This window comes from Hydra vulgaris, chromosome 02 (assembly GCF_038396675.1).
Source record: "Hydra vulgaris chromosome 02, alternate assembly HydraT2T_AEP".
Classification (NCBI taxonomy): Eukaryota; Metazoa; Cnidaria; class Hydrozoa; order Anthoathecata; family Hydridae; genus Hydra; species Hydra vulgaris.
Genome location: NC_088921.1, coordinates 40,420,001 through 40,438,492, shown reverse-complemented (window position 1 = coordinate 40,438,492; position 18,492 = coordinate 40,420,001). Strand labels below are relative to the sequence as shown.

Here is an 18,492-nt window from a genome sequence, read left to right as displayed (position 1 = left end):
TTTTGTTGTGTTTTTTTTAACATTGATGTGTAAATGGTTATAGCTAATATATAGGGTAACACACATTATATTAAACAAAAAAGCATGTATATTTTAAAGTTTATTTGAGGTGGTAAAATTTAAAGAATACTAAAACAAAAAACAAAACAAAAAAACCCCATAAAAAACGTTTTTTTTTTTTTGCAAAAAAAACGTTTTTTTTTATAAAAAATGCATTGATTTTTTTTGAGTTGCAACTCTAAGTATATATTGTAGTATATATTATAATATATATATATATTTTATATAATGTTATAGTATATAGTATATATTACACGGTATTTAACACCAAGGATTTTAGGGGAAAAAGTCTATATCTGTTAAAAAAAAAAACAAAGTTTTTTTTTACTAATGCTATTATAACTTTGTGTTATAATTATTATTCACATTTATAATACTAAAATTCTACTCTACTAAAAACAAAACAATTGTTGCAGTATAAAATAACATATTATAAAGTGGACAAGTTGTTAGCCATTTGTATAGTTAAAGTATAATCTCAAGCACTACATAAAAAATAAGTGACTGTTATGCAAAAAAAAAGTAACAATCCATTTTGTAAATGAAAAAGAATTAATCTGAAACTCAAACTTTGTCTTTTTTATTCAAATTATTTTTTTAATTAAAAAAATTATATTTTTGCGAAAGCCATAAATTGCTCTCATAAACCACTTAAGGGGAGTGTAGGCGAAAGTTAAAGCTCTCGCTTCCTACCAAGGCCTGTATATAAACCCTATATTACACCCCATATATATATATTTTTTTGTATGTATATATATATATATATATATATATATATATATATATATATATATATATATATATATATATTTGTATATATATATATATATACTTTTTTTGTATATATATATATATATATTTTTTCTATATATATATATATATATATATATATATATATATATATATATATTTGTATATATATATATATTTTTTTTTTTTTTTTGTATATATATATATATATTTTTTTTTTGTATATATATATATATATATATATATATATATATATATATATATATATATATATATATATATATATATATATATATATATATATATATATATATAGTTCTACAGATTGCTGCATTTGGGAGTATGGAAGGAAAAAAATGGTTCTTATGCCAACAAATACGTCACTTTTAATTATTTTTGACTTTCGTCCAACATTTGCGTGTTGTCAGAAAGTTAAAACCATTAACTTAATTACAAATTAACCGTTTTTTAAAAAAACGCAAATTTAATTGACCAGAATGTTTTAAATAATATAGACAATGTTTTTATTTTTATTTTTTTAACAAAATGTTTCTATTTTTATTTTTTTTAATAAAATGTTTTTATTTTTATTTATTTTTACTGTAAATCATGCAAGGAGTGTTGCTACATAGACTATCTTATAGCCTGACTCGCAAGGGAGTGCTGCTACATCAACTGAGGGTTTGGTCTGAAATAAAAATTCTGGTCTTGCATTTTAATTTTTACTTTTTGTCAACAAAATACGCAAAAACTTTCTGACAGCAGTTAGGGGTTATATATATATATATATATATATATATATATATATATATATATATATATATATATATAATATATATATATATATATATATATATATATATATATATATATATATATATATATATATATATATGTATATATGAGATCAAATAGTTTGATATATATATATATATATATATATATATATATATATATATATATATATATATATATATATATATATATATATATATATCAAACTATTTGATCTCATATATACATATATATATATATATATATATATATATATATATATATATCAAACTATTTGATCTCATATATACATATATATATATATATATATATATATATATATATATATATATATATATATATATATATATATATATATATATATATATATATATATATATATATATATATAGATCTATAGTTTGTTGGCTTTGGGAAGAGCGGAAGGAAAAAAGTGATTCTTACGCCAACACATACGTCACTTTTAATTACTTTTGACTTTCGTCCAACATTTTCGTGTTGGACGAAAGTCAAAACCATTAATTTAATTGCAAATTAATTGTTATATAAAAAAACCACAAAAAACGCAAATTTAATTGACCGGAATGTTTTTAAAAACATTCTGAATGTTTTTAAAACATTGTGAATGTTTTTAACAATATAAACAATGTTTTTTTTTTTTTTTTTAATAAAATGTTTTTATTTTTATTTTTTTTACTGTAAATCATGAAGTGTTGATTGTAGCGGAGTGTTGCTACATCGACTATCTTATAGCCTGACTCGGAAGGGAGTGCTGCTACATCGACTGACAAATAGCCTGACTCGCAAGGGAGTGCTGCTACATCGACTGACAAATAGCCTGACTCGCAAGGGAGTGCTGCTACATCGACTGACAAATAGCCTGACCCGCAAGGGAGTGCTGCTACATCGACTGAGGGTTTGGTTGGGGCAGGCAGTCTATCATTATTAAAAAAAAAAAATTCCAGTCTTGCATTTTAATTTTTACTTTTTGTAGAATTTTAGTAGATGGCACAAGAGATGCTAGCTCTTTAGAGCAGTGCCCATTATAGTATTGAGAAAGAGAAGCAACATTACGACGATGTGATAATGGTTGGAGGTTGGCTGCAAGAGCAGGTCCAACTATGTTTACAATGCGTTTTTGCATCTTGTCTAAAAGAGAAAGCGCATCATTAGAAGATCCGCCCCAGATATGGCATACAGTATTCCATACGAGGCCGGATTTGAGATTTATAGAGATAGAGAATAGAATCCAAAGTAAGAAAGTGACAAGCTTGATAAAGAGGTGCAACCTTAGCAGATGCTAATTTTGCAACTGATTTGATATATGGTTTCCAAGAAAGATTGGAAGTAAGAGTTAATCCTAGAAGATGAAGAGCAGGTGACTTATCGAGTACATCACCGTTCATAAATATAGGAAGATCTAAATTATTGCGATAACAATTGGCTGAAAAAAAATTGAGTTTTATCTGAATTAAAGTTCACCAGCCACTGTGAGCCCCATGCTGTAGCAGAAGTGAAATCCTTTTCAAGCTCAAATGCCCCTTCCAAGCAATCAGAGAGTGTTGGTTTTTTATCACGACAAGAATAAATGGTAGTATCATCAGCAAACAATGCCACCTTAGATGTGAGAATATCTGGAAGATCGTTAATGTAAATTAAAAAGAGTATAGGGCCAAGTATAGAACCTTGAGGAACCCCTGAAGTTACAGAATAAGAAGAAGAGTGTTGTCTATCGAAGACAACTTTTATGCTACGATTAGAAAGGAAGGATTCAATGATCTTAAAGATGTTGCCGGATACACCATAAGAAGAAAGCTAATGGAGAAGACCAGCATGCCAAACTTTATCAAAAGCTTTTGAAATGTCAAGAGCGATGGCCTTAACTTCTCCACCTTCATCTAATGCACGATAAAACCAGTCAGTTATTACTGTTAGCAAATCAGCTGTAGAACGAGAAGATCGAAATCCATATTGATGGTCAGAAAGTAAATTATTAGATTCAAGATGAGAAATTAAGTGTTTGTTAATTAAAGATTCAAAAACCTTGCTTATGATAGGAAGAAGATTTATGGAATGGTAGTTAGACGAATCAGATCGCTCTCCAGAATTTTTGAAGATAGGGATAACAGATGCCGCTTTCCAGCAGGCTGGAAAACAAGATTTCATGACCTGAGAATAGCAGGTTTTGGCGTTAGACAAAACCTTTTTACAATTGTTTCTAGCAGTAATAAAAAGACGTCTGTTTTCTGGAGAATTGTTTTGCTGATAAATATGGAAGTAACGGTTTCGATTGGCAATCGCAGCAGCACAGTGTGAGGAAAACCATGGAGGAGAGTGAGGCTTGACCTGGAATCTTCGAGAGGGAATAAAAGATTCCATGCCAGCCTGAATCCACGAAGTTATGTAAGAAGCACATTTGTTGACAGGAAGACGAAAAATTTCTACCCAAGGGCCATCACGAAGAAAATCACAGAAAGAATCCCAGTCAGCTTTACTGTAGTTGTAAGAGGTTCGATAATAGGGGGATTCAGATGATGAAGAAGGATGGGATATTAGTTTTAAAGAGATCAAACTGTGATCAGAAGCACCTAAGGGTGAATGTGGAGAGCACTGAGCACTGACTAGGATCAGAAACAAGACATAAGTCAAGTAGAGAAGGTAGATGATTCGGGTTGTCAGGAAAGCGAGTTGGAAAGTTGACTATTTGAGTTAGGGATTGAGAAAGGCAAAAGTTGTTGGCTTTTATGCCTGCAGAGTTACTGACACTAGAGCCAAGCCATTCAGAGTGGTGAGCATTAAAGTCACCGACAACAACTATATTAGCTGATGGATGAAGAGTGAGGGCTTGGTCAATATGCTCAGAAATAGCGTCAAAAAGAGTGCAGTCTTGAGTTGAAGGAGAGCGATATAGAACAAATAGAAAGGCAATAGAGTGAAGTGGTGCTAAACGAAAGCACATGAAAGAATAGTCTGAGGATTCAAATCTAGTTTTACGACAAATAGGTGAATTCTTACAAATGTAAATGCCGAGGCCAAGCATGTGACTATTGAAGTCTTTACGAATTAGAGAAAGATAACCATCAACACTAAGATCACAAGATGAGACAGCCGAACTCAAATTAGTCTCACAAAGAGCAAGTAGGTCTGGTGAACTTTGCAAGAGATAAGACTCAACAGAAGAAAAATTACTTCGAAGACCACGAATATTAGTGAATGATAGGTTTAGAGAACTTAGTGATGATGGTTTTTTGTGTTTATAGTTTTTGGTACTTTATTCATTTTTAAATTAGATTGAAGAACTTGACTCAAAGCATAGATAGTACTCAGAACACTGTTTAATAGCCCAAGCAATTCCCTCATTACTACTAATAAACCCTAAGCCGTAACAAAGGGCTCCAAATGTGGCCTCCGCAATGCACACCAAAAGTACAAACAGGGACACCATCCATGCGCAACATGGCACTGTTAATACTTTGATATTTTTCAGCTGTTGATGGAATCAGCCTCTCTGAGAGCTACCACAGAGTTCGGGAAACCTGACTACCAGCCGGCCTCAGAACCATAAAACTGAGTTTTAGAGCTGTACCCTCATTAGGAGATAATAGAATGAGTTGCCTAGTCATAAAAACAGAGACACAAGCAAAACCCATTGAGTCAAAAAGATCCAGCATTTAAGTTTTGACATCTTGTACAAGAGTATATATTTATAAACTACTTTAAAACATCAGATAGTTCAAATTCTCTCAATACTAAATAATTTATTTGAAATTTTTACTGGATTATAGGCACCGGCATTATCAGCATTTAATATAATTGCATAATTGTGACAGTAACAAACAACAAAAAGTCAAAATTAAAATTTTGTGTTGGTTTATAATTGTTTTTTTTTATGTAAGTATGAAAAAAATGAAGTTCAAAAATTTGTTTTGACATAATGTTCATTGTCTAAATTAATTCCACCGTACATTGGAGAACATCGATGTTTTTATATCTCCAAGGCATTACAGCCTTTTCTATCAAATTTTTAGACTTTAAGTGTTTTTGGTTTTTCCTTATTCAATTTCCTCATTGCAATTTATTCTATGCATAGCTAATGCAGACTGGTTTAACTTGCTTTCACTCAAGCATTTCTAGTGTTTATGAATCCTTGTTCATTGTTGAAGTTTTGGTTCATCAATATTCGATTTTGGAGCACTTGCACATAATTAAATAGGTTCCTGGTTGGCTGTTTACTGGTAATTTTTTTTTTTATTTCAAGATGTTAATAGCGTTTTTAACTTGTCATTTGATTTAAAAACAGTTCTTTAACCAGCTTTTCTGAATATTTTTCTTTTTTTCATTTTTATTTGCTTTTTTTTTTTTCAAACCTGATAAGAAATGTCTTTAGGAGTTTCATATTGCACTCATTTTCAGTAAACACTTTAATAAGGAAAGTTATCTCATCTTGTAATGTGTAAATGTTGTTGTATATCTCTCTCAAATGATTTTTGCTGCATATTGAGTAGGCTCTGTGTGTGTATTTGTTGAATATTGTTTTTAATTTTTGTGATCATGGTTAGAATTTAAATTGAATGCTAATAAACCGGACCAAGAAAAGTTTAAAAACTTGAATAAAATTTTTTTTAAATGGTAGATTGTTTGCCCAAATCAAACCCTCATTCAATGTAGCGGCACTTCCTTGTAGCAGCAAGCTATAAAATAGTCGATGTAGGCTATAAGATAGTTGCATGTTTTACAGTAAAAAAGAAACACTCCTCGCATATTTTACCTATTTGTTAGTCAATGTAGCAACACTCCTCCCATGTTTTATAAATATTATAATAAATATTATTATAAAACAATAAATAAAAAAAACACCATTAATTAAAAAACTTTCTAGCCATTATAATTGCAGTTTTTAAATATATATATTTTTTGTTTAAACTGTTATATATATATATATATATATATATATATATATATATATATATATATATATATATATATATATATATATATATATATATATATATATATATATATATACATATATATATATATATATATATTTATATATTTATATATTTATATATTTATATATTTATATATTTATATATTTATATATATATATATATATATATATATATATATATATATATATATATATATATATATATATATAAATTTAAATAACAAAATAAATTTGTTAATAAAGACTGAGTAAATTTTTACACATTTTTGGTCAAATTGACATTTCAATTTGAAATTAATTTGACAGAATTTATTTAATAACATTTATATTATGTAATCGCTTAATTGCATCATATACATTAATTCTATTTTATTAGACCAAGTGGCTCTGCTGAGATTTATTTCTGTGAATGTTCTGTAAAAGAAGGATTTGGTTTGTCTTTTATCTATAAGTTCCTCAACATGCCATTTTTAATTCTTCAGGTTTTTACTATTTTTGCTGCACAATTTGGATATAATTTTTGTGTATAATCATTTAATTTTGTTTTTTGTAATTTTTTGCTGATGGTTATAGACAATCATTATAGACATGTGCACGTCTATAATGGTTGTATATAACCATCATTATGTCTCATTGAAACTCTATATATAAACACATGTCAAATTGAAAATTATTATTTTACTGTTTAGAGAGAGACATTATTGCGTCAGCTTGAAGCAAATACACTTGAAATAGAGGTTTAATGTTTTATGTCTTTGTAAGAAGTATCCCTCATGTTTATTTTTAAGAATAAGGCATTATTTAAAATAATTGATTTCTAATGAAACCTACTACTACCAACATCTTTTAATGATACCTACTGCCAAGATCTGTTAATGGTACTTACTAATACCAACATCTATTAATGAAACCTACTAGCAACAGCTATTAGTGAAATGTACTAGCAACATCTACTAATGATTCCTACTAGCAACATCTACTAATGCTACTAATGCTAATAATACCCATTAATACCAACATCTACTATTGATCTACAACCAACATCTACTAGTGACACTAGTCAACTTCTAGCTCTACATATTTAGTGCATTTACTAATAGCATCTTTTAATAACACCTAGTAAAATTTACTAACACCTACTGCTAAGGTTTGATAATGACACTTAATACTAAATCATTGTAATGAAACTTATAATTAACAACTTCTAATGATACATAGTACTTATTGGTATCTACTACTACCTACTCAAGACTTACCACTAACATCTACTTAACTCAAATTTAAAACACTAATTTAAAATGTTTTTGTTGATAATAAGAAAAATTTAATAAACATTTTGATGTTATTTTTTCCATTTATATGAAATTTTTTTTTATTGTTTTGTTTAGGAAAGCAGAGAAACTTTAAGCATTGATTCTTCATCTCCTGAGCAGTGTTATGAAAAGTAAGTAAATTTTCATGTATAGAGTGTCTAACTTTTAACATCATTATAATTATTAGTATATTGTGAAAAATTTGCTATATTTTATTGTAAAAAATTGTTTAGTAATAAACAAAACAAAAAGAAAAGAAGAAGTAAAGAATGAAAAAAAAAAAAAAAAAAATTGAAAAAAAGTTACAAAAACAAAAAATGGAATTGTATGATATTATTTATAAGTTTTATAATTTTGATAATTATGATTTTATTAACAAATGTTTGAAGGTTGTTAAACTTAATTATCAGTAAAACAAAAAACTGCATAAATAATTAAATGGTCAAAAGTACAAAACTGTAAGTATTTTGTATGGATTAAATTGTTTTTTTATGGCTTAAGAAGCACTCTATAAAAGTAATGGATGCTCTAATTTCATGATGGATTAAATGCTGTATTAATATTATATTAGATTTTTTTACACAATTATGGTTTTTAAAGCTTTGTATAGGTTCAAGTTATTACAAAAGGCTCCTGAAACAATGGGTTCAAAACATGTTTCTTCTTACGATTTAAAGATTGTCAATGAAAATGAAGGCAATGAAGGTTTATGCGTTTTATCATTTTTTTAATGTTTTTTTTTTAATATTTAATTATATAATAAAAAAATAAAGTGTTCTTTAAATTTTTGAATTTTTAAGAGTATCGATTGAGGAAGGGATTTAAAAAATTGTGTCATACACAAAAGCAAAGCAAAAGCAGATAAGAGACTGGAATCTAATAGTCTGATAAACTAATAAATAAAAATGAAGTAATTCACATAACCTGCATTTCACTGGAGTTCTGTTAGAACTCAGTAGGCAGGACTTGTAAACCATAAACAGTTTGTTTTAGACCATTTCATTTGGGAATAACCTAAATGATGCACAACACTAAAATGTGTCATGTCCTAAAAGCCTCTCACGTTTATTCGTTTTCCATACAGAAATCATTATTTCTGTATGGAAAAGATAATAAATTAGAGATTTGAAAAACTGAAGAAAAAGTGAAACAAGGGGTGGGGGTTGGTGGGTTAATCAGCACCTTCTAAGTTATTTTTGAGTTTTTAAATTTTGTGATTAAAAATTTTGTAACTGAAAAAATAATATAATAAACAGTAATTGTCATATAATACAGAGTGCGGTAAAAGTTCCCATACAAAAATATAAACAGCAAAAACAGCAAAAGTTCCTGTACAAGACGAGAAACAAATTACTCTTTAATTTAAAACAAAATAATACTAAAAAATACTAAAAGAATACAAAGGAATACAAAAGAATAAAACAGACTATGTATTGAAGGAAAACACCATACAGACATTTTTTTAAAATTATACTTTTGTACGGGAACTTTTTCCGCACCCTGTATACTATTGTTTCAGTATCAAAATTTAAAAGTAGACTACAAACATTTTTGTTTACTTATTCCATAAATTTTCTCTACATTTTATTAGTAAATTTTAAAACCATTGATGTCTTTCTTTTTTCGCTATAATGTATTTCTTTTTTTGGTCTCCAAGTTCCTTTGTACAAGTTTGAATCTTTGGTTTAACATCTAAAACAGTAGGGTTTTATAGCCTAATGCCAGCATTTTTTCTGTTAGGTTTTTTTTTCATTGAATTTGACATTAGCGTAGTTCATAGGCTCATTTCAATTATGGCTAGATTCAAATTGGCTATGTGTGATGTTTGAGAAAGTTTCATAGGCTCATTTCAATCATGGCTAGATTTAAAAAGTGCTATGTATTGAGAAAGTTTCAGCAACATTAGAAAAAGTTTACTACTAAACAACAAAAAAGAAACTTGTTGTTAAATAACTTCTTTGTTACTGAATAGTCCTTGAAGTCCTTGTATGTTCATTGGAATGACACGATAAGGATTTTTTTGGTTAACTTGTTTTAGAATCCTTATCAATTCAATTGGATTATAAAAATCAGTTCTCCTCATGCTCTTGTTAATTTCACTATGCACACGATTTACTTTCTGAAGGACCTGGAAGAGATTATTTCATATTGATTGAGTTAATGTTAGTATAGTCTCTTAAAAGTTGTAAAACAGTATTTAGTATCAAATTGTTTCAATTTTGAAGGTTGCAGGAGTCAGACCAAGTAACTATCATTTTTACAATATCCAATATCTTCAAAATGTCAGATCATTGCTGGCTCTGTTCGCTATTGGTTCAGTCTATAATGCATTGTACACTTTTTTGGTTTCTTTTGTAGAGATCTTAAATTTTGGATTTATTAACATGTGACTTGAGGTATTAACATGTGACTTGAGGTATTCTCTATTGGTATTGACACAACAATAATGTGACTCGACTGTTGAAAATAATTTTATGTGATCTGTCTGGTCATCAGTTTCTTCATTTGCATTATCACTATCTTCATTGTTTTCATTGTAGTTTCTTTTTGGCCTAGCAGGGGTTGCGCGATCAATCAAAGTAATAAAAAAATGCTTTTTTTTAAGTAGCTGATTTTAAAGAACAAAATGATGCAAAAGTATCATTACGCTCATCTTCTGATATTTGATATTTAATGTTCATTTCAAAGAAGTGAAAAGGCACATAATCATCATTGTTTTAAAATTAAAAAAAAAAATTTAGCTTCTAAAACCCCCTTTTATCTTTATTTTTAATAGTTACTTCAATTTTAATGGAAAGTTTTTTGTTGCACAATATAACAGTAATTAATTTGATTTATATTACATAAAGTTATAAGAAAAGATTTTTTAAAAATGGCAAATATTAGTACTTTGGTAGTATTTGTTTTAAATCTACTTAAAATTAAGGCACTCTATGTTGATTTTCATGTTTTTATATGATTTTTTATAAACATTAAATTTTCTATCAAGTTGAAACCTTGTCAAACTATATATTAGTTATCTAAATCTGCAGATATAACTTTAGCACAGTTTGTTATGCTAGATCACAGTATAATTCAGTTTATTTTTGGTTTGTCATTATTTAAATAGTCTAATAAATTGATATCCTCAATATTAGCCAAAATGTCAGTTAGAACCTTGTCAAATCAACGTATTTTATATTTGAAATGAAAATGAAGTATTTTATTTTATTCATAGATCTTATTTTGTTTAGCATCTATACATGTTAGCATAATTACTTCATTCTTAGTTAGTTCTTATTTTGTTTAACATATATACATATTAGCATAGTTACTTTGTTCTAAGTTATTTTTTTTTTTTTGTTTAGCATATATACATAATAGCATAATTACTTTGTTCTCAATTAGTTCTTATTTGTTTAGCTATATATATATTAGCATAGTTACTTCATTCTTAGTAAGTTCTTATTTTGTTTAGCATATAATTGGAAGTTGGAAGCTCGAGTTACTTATTGTGTTGGTCTTTTGCAATATTTTTATGCTCAGCAAGATTTAAACAATGTCTGTTGGCCTAAGAATATTCATACAAAATTTGATTTTTGTATTCATATTCTATAAAAGATTTGTCTTTTGAACAGTGTAAATGTTGCATAACATAAATAAAATTACTCTTTTTTCAAACTTTTCAAGCATTTTCAACTCTTAAATTCCGATGCATTTGATGTGATGAAGTTGCAGTTGATGAAGTTAGAAAAAAAAGTTGAATTCTGCTAAAAAGGCATATAATTAATGATAACAATTTTACTCATAAAAATACCTTTGTTAGTTTTTGTTTACTATAAACAGAAGTAAGAAACTTTATAAACAGAAGTAAGAAACTTTTATAAACAGAAGTAGGAAACTTTATAAAGAACAAAATGTAATTATCATAATTATCTTATGTCGTTTTTTGAAAATCAGAAGTTAAAAAACATCAAAAGTTTTTTTTGCAAAGTTTAATTATTCTCTTAAATAAAGTTTCTTTATTTATAAAATAATTCCATGTCAAATGACCCAGTTCATGTTACTATACATCTCAGATTATTTTGATTTTTATATAGTTGAGAGTGCTTAGTAAAATAAGATTTCCTTTAAAATTTCAGCCTCTGGCTCCAAGAAGATTCTGAAATGTAACCATTTTATTTTTAGCAGATATTTGGCCAGGCCCCTCTTGCCCCCTCAGAATCGCAACATTTATTAGGAGGTTTTAAGTCACATAACTTTAAAAATATTTGATTTTTTTATTTAAAGATTTGTAACTGGCTATTTTTGGGGGTGACAAATCATATGAAATGATCAAAAGTGTAAACAATTATTATTAAATACCTGTAATAATTTAGGCAGTTTTTTATATATCTGTTTCTAATGCTCAAGAAACCCATGTGGTCTTGATGATATCAAAAAAAAAAGTATTACACGTTATTCTATAGTCATTGATCTTTCAAAAAATATAAAGATTTTGATTTGCAAGTATATGGATTTCCATATATAGATAACAGGTCATGGTCCCCACTTTTTTGTAGCGGAATATTGCAATTGATTTTTCACTACCTTCTAAATTAGCTGGAGCTCTGAAAATTTTGGCATTTCTGTAGTGCCAATGAATGTGCATGTTTTTAGGGGCCCAAGACATAAGGGGGAACGGGGCAAGTGCCCCACTTTTTTTAGTGGAATCTTGAGATTTTTCACTACTTTCCAGACCAACTAAAGCTCTGAAACTTTTAGTATTTGTGTAGTTCTGATGAATGTGTGTTAAAATTGTTTCCAGGGCAGACAAACAGAGGCTCCATGGCCTAGGGCACTGGGGCCATGCCCCACTTATTTTTTCAAAGAAATTTTTTTTTTTGCATTTTCGATAATGTAAAGATAACTTTGGAAATGTTGCCTTCAAAAAATTTTTTGGTTTGTACTTGTTCTGTTTTATTTAATTATTTACAAAGTAAAAGTATATCAAAATTGTGTTAAGATGCATCAAGGATCAAAGTATACATACATCCAGTTGTTGTTACAGGTGCATCAATGATACAAATTATGTTATCAATCTAACACTCTAGATGGCCAGAAAAGTTTTTTAAAAGGACTGTGCAGATGCATAAATGTTGCCATAACATCTTGCCCAGTATTGTCAATTTCATTTATCATATCAATCCAATGAAATGTATCATATTTACACAAAATAAATTAACAAAATTTCAATGCATTGATGTTAATTTACTGATTAGGTTGAATACTTTGAATACCAGAAAAAGAAAACATGCCTGTTATATTAAAATCTTCACTTGTTGGTTTAAAGCTAACAGAATCTATAGATTCTCAGTTAAATTGATGATAGCTCCTAATTCCAGGAATTGTTCTACTTAGCTGAAAACATTTTTTCAAAGTGGTGCACAGTTCTGTCAGTTTTTCATTTTCAATCTTGAAAAAAATAATCCCTTCAATTCAATATCTGATCATTTATGTGCCTTTGTAGACTTGCATTTGCAGTTAATAGTTTTACAGTGCCACCATCACATGGTGACTTACCATGACTTGTAGCAAAAAATCAATATCAAAATCATCTTTATGGAAGCAGATATTGTAAAAGTTTTTGTGGTTTTTATACTGTGCAGCACAACCAACTAAAAAATAATGAATCTTTGAAATATTAGGATGATTTTCTTTTATATAATTAACAATTTGTGTCTGAAATTTATACGCAAAACCAATATCATGCTCATTATCTTATGACATGAAGCAAAATGATTTTTCTTTAAGCTGGTCATTTTCATTTAATAAATGGAGAGCAATTGGGTGTAACTTGCATTGACTTAGGTACAAATGCTAACTTTAGATTTCATCTTGAATCACAAATGTGTAGTTTTATGCAAAATCACCTAAAACAATACAGCAGTCTTTTGCCAACTTTTCTTTTTGTTGCCTTAGGTATCTTGCTTGACATTTTGCAATGTAGGAATGAGCTGTTAATTTGTTTATTGCCTCTGATAACATCAATTTGTATTGGAAACAATTTTAACACATATTCATTAGGACTACATAAGTGCTGAAATTTTCAGAGCTCCATTTTGTCTGGAAAGTAGTGAAAAATCTATCACAAGATTCTGCTACAAAAAAGTGGGGCGTATCATGGGCCCGAATTTTTATTTATTTTGATTTATTTAAATTGATAAATACAGGTACTTAAAAATAATATTTTACCTTTCTAATCATTTCATTGGATTTGCCACCCCTGAAAATAGCCGGGTACAAATTTTTAAGTAAAAAGATTAAATATTTGTCTGAAGGGACAAGAGGGGCCTGGCCAACATCTGTTAAAAGTAAAATGGTCATATTTCAGATCTTCTTGGAGCCAGAGACTAAAATTTTCAAGGGATTCTTATTTTACTAAGTACTCTCAACTGTGTAAAAAATCAGCAAAATCTGAGATATAGGGTGACATTTTTAAAAATTTCTGGGTCATTTGACATGAGATTACCCTATAGTCAAATCTCTGACATATTTTAAAAAATGTTGTCAGCATACCAAATGTTATATTAAAAATATATTTATAATAATGATTTTTTTTTTTTTAGGAAACAAAGATGATTTAGTAACAATTAAAGCTCAACAAGCTCTCAACTTAAACCCAATTAAGCAATTACCTGTGGCACAAGTGACTCCACCAGCTCTCAACTTAAACTCAGTTAAGCAATTACCTGTGGCACAAGCAACTCCACCAGTTGAATCTACCAAGCCAATAACAGATAAAAATAATGCAGAAACATTGAAGCCTAGTCGTTTTCAACTTTATAAATCAAAGTTTTTTGGTGGGGACGTTGAGACTAAAGGTAATTTTTTAACTTCATATTTTATTTCAAATTCATATTTTGTTTCAATGTGAATTCTTTTGTATTGTTGTGACTTCTGCTAGTTAATGGTTTTTACTAAAATTGTTGTATTCAACCAATCAATAAAAAGTAATTAAATCACGCTCCTATTTTATCAGCTATAAATTTAAATGTCACAAAGTTTATAGTTTTAAAAAATTTGCTTAAATTTGCTGTTTTTAGTTTTTTTTTTTTGTTTTTTTTATTTTTTTTTTATTTTTTAGGGTGATTCTTTTAGATATGCTTTTTCAACAGTTTTTTTAAAAAATTTTAAAAAAGTTTTTTTTTATAGTTTTTATTTTACATTAAAAAATCAGCAATTCCAGTGGTAATTGGAAAATAACACAAGTTATGTTTGTTTCCACTTTTTCAAATAAATTTAGTTTATATATGTAAACTTTGGACTTTATATAGCCTCAAATATTAATATCTAGAGGTCAGATATCACAAGGCCAATGTAATGACCAAAACATAAAGTTAACTTCAAGCTTTTTAAGAGCCGAAAGATTGAAAGATTTTTGTATGCTTTTAAACCACAGTTCTTATAAAAAATACACTAAATTATTGTATACAACAAACTAAGCTGTTGAAAAAATTATCAACCAAGGCGTTAAACAAGTTATCATTGCGGTTGTCATATAATTTCATCTACTGCTGCTGCATATTTAAAATTTCATCTACTACTGCTGCATTTTTTAAAATTTTATTCATAGTAAAGTATTAGAAACTGGTTAAAGTCTGAAATTATAGTTTTCATTTTTTTTAACCATAAAATACAAAGTATACAATAATAAACCATAAATTTGCATATGTTCCATAAAAGAGTATACAATAATAACCCATAAATTTACATAATATGTTCCATAAAAGAGTATACAATAAGAAACCATAAACTTACATAATATGTTTCTCCGCGCAACTTGTTTCTCCGCGCAGCGGCCTTGTTCGTCAAGGTTCGTGTTTCGGAGTTAAAGAGTTGAGAGAGGGTTATAACCACAAGTAGCCTCCTCATCTGTAGTGGCCTTCTCGGTCTTGGGGAGGTGAATTATAAAAAAATAAAAAAAAATGTTACATAAAAATGTATACAATAATAAACCTTAAATTTACATATGTTCCATAAAAGAGTATACAATAATAAACCATAAATTTACATAATATGTTACATAAAAATGTATACAATAAGAGACCATAAATTTACATAATTTGTTACATAAAAATGTATACAATAAGAGACCATAAATTTACATATGTTACATGAAAAAGAAAACTAATATAAAAATAAATAAAAAAAAAAAAAAAAAAAAAAGAAAGAAATTAGAAAAAAAAAGTATATTAAAGAAAAAATGCAAAAATAAATCACTATTTCGTAATTTTGACAATAATAACAATAATAGTATATTATAATAATATATAAATTAATATAATTAAAAAAAAAAAAAATATTACTATAAATTAAAAAATTATTTTTGATTATTTTTTACGTTATAAGTTAGCAAATATTGGTTCTTGGCTTTTAAAATTTTACTTTAAAAAGGTCACCCTTATTACTTTTAATTTTATTTACTATTAATAGACTTTAGTTTTTTTTCCCAACATGTAATACAATTTCTAGGAAAAATTAATATTAATAATTGATCATATTAATAACATAGTAAAAGTATTAATATACAGTATATTAATTATACATTATTGCAGATATGTTTAAAAATCAACAAGAAGTAAACAATGTTGATGAGTTTGTCCCTGATCAATTAGATAGTGAGTTTTTAAACACTTCGACAGTCATAGCAACAGCACCATCAAATAGAAAAGAAAATTATTTAATGAGGTTTATTTTTATTCTTTTTTTACTTTAAATTTTATCAGCATAGATTTTATTGTTTTTTATTTTAAATATTAGCAACAGTATTAGTGATGATGATGATATTTGTGATGGAAAGCCTACCATAGCCTCTTATGAGGATCTGGAATCTGATCATAATGATGTTAGTTTTGAAAAATCAGAATCAGAGGAAGAATTTGATGAATTAAGTGACAGCGAAAGACCTGTAATAAAAACACCTGAGCATTCTATGTTCCAAGTAAAACCAAGCAAAAGTAGCGATACAAATGTAAATAATGATATAATCAAACATAATGGTACTAACAAATATAATGACACTAAAAAAAATGACACAAGTGAGTATAATTGTGCCAACAAACATAATGACAATAAAAAATATGATTCAAGTGACTGCAATGATACAAAAAAATATAGTGATAATAATAAACATGTTAGCAAATGTGAAAATAAAAAAAGTTCATCAAATGAGTTGGATATTCAAAGTGATGATGATTCAACAAATAAATCTTTGAATCTTCAATCAAATTGTTTACAATCAAATCAATCGAACATAAGCAGTGAAGAAGAAAATAATGTGTATGAAATTGCATCAGTTGTTGAAGAAGATTGGATGCAAGACAAAAGTGCAGACGAAAGTGATACTAAAGATGAAAAGGTAAGAGTTTTGAACATGGAACTTCTTGTTTAATGTTTAAGTTTAACTTCCTTTAATGTATTTTAAAAGATTTTATTTGATAGTAAAATTAAATGAAGACAATATTATACTTATTATATTTTGTAAATAAAAATAAATGATTTTTTTATGTTATTTATCTTTTTATTACAAAGCCATAGAACTATTTGCTATTGGGTGTGTGTAAAAATAATTTAATATTTTTAATATTTTTAATATTTTCTCATATATTATCTCAATATTCTTTTAGGAAAAAAATAAGAAGAACAATGAAAAAATAAAAAATACCATAAACGATTCAAAGAAAAATAGTGCAGTAGTTGAAAAGTAAGATTTCACTTTTAAAGATTTATCTCTTTCTTTACCCCCTTTCAACCTTTTAAATTCCTCTCGATCCATTTTTTTCTCTCTTTTTCAGTCCTGTAACTTAAAACACTAACCTTGACAAGCACTTGATAATGCTACTTTATGGAAAAACAAGCATGAAAATGGTAGGGTTTGATCTCTGTTTCTTACACACAGAAGACATGCTTTCTAATCACTACACCACTAGCTATATATAAAGTATATAGCTACTATAAAATAAGAATTACAGTGGGAGTCAATCAAAGTTGTTTTGCATTTGAAGAGCTTTTTTGTAATATTATTATTTTAGGAAAACATCTATCAACTTTGATGTCGATGAGCTAGAGATCTTTATGCAGAACCAATTGCAAAAAACACCATCTAAAGGTAACAATCAATTACATAAAACATCTCTAAAGTTGTCTTTAAGCTATGATTATTTTTAGGAAAAATTAAAATTTTTATGACAGCATTTCTGATAATAAAGTATTTAAAATATATTATATAACCATTAAATTTCTTTTCCTGTATCTTTCATAACTGATCATTTAATAGTGATTTCAAATTTTACTCAGGGATTCATTGAGTATTTTCTCTATATTTTTATAATTCTGTACTTTACATAGCTATTTAAAAGTTTTATATACATTAGCATAACCATTTAACAGTTGCTTTTTTATAAATAAATTATGTAAAAAATATAAAATTTTAAATTTTTGAATTACCAGAGAAGATTTTTCCCATGAAAATACCTTAATATTTATCCTACTAAAATCAGAATTACAAAGATGTCATACAATTTTATCTAGATCATAAGTCTAGAATGCGCCGGGGTCAAGGACTTAGACCCTATCTGGAAATCTCAGTCACACCCAGAGAAA

The 18,492-nt window shown here is 27.4% G+C and overlaps 1 protein-coding gene across 2 annotated transcripts in view; it reads left to right on the top strand.

Annotated features, from left to right (window-relative positions):
• Positions 1-18,492, top strand: part of LOC100210433 (rab-like protein 6) — a 62,525-nt gene that overhangs the window by 26,389 nt on the left and 17,644 nt on the right. For both annotated transcript variants that reach the window (XM_065790897.1, XM_065790898.1), the window contains 9 exons: positions 6,933-7,038; positions 7,246-7,293; positions 7,945-8,000; positions 8,480-8,574; positions 14,457-14,711; positions 16,446-16,578; positions 16,651-17,248; positions 17,517-17,593; positions 17,922-17,998. In XM_065790897.1, coding sequence (XP_065646969.1) covers positions 6,933-7,038; positions 7,246-7,293; positions 7,945-8,000; positions 8,480-8,574; positions 14,457-14,711; positions 16,446-16,578; positions 16,651-17,248; positions 17,517-17,593; positions 17,922-17,998 — 1,445 coding nt within the window. The remainder of the gene's footprint in view (positions 1-6,932; positions 7,039-7,245; positions 7,294-7,944; positions 8,001-8,479; positions 8,575-14,456; positions 14,712-16,445; positions 16,579-16,650; positions 17,249-17,516; positions 17,594-17,921; positions 17,999-18,492) is intronic.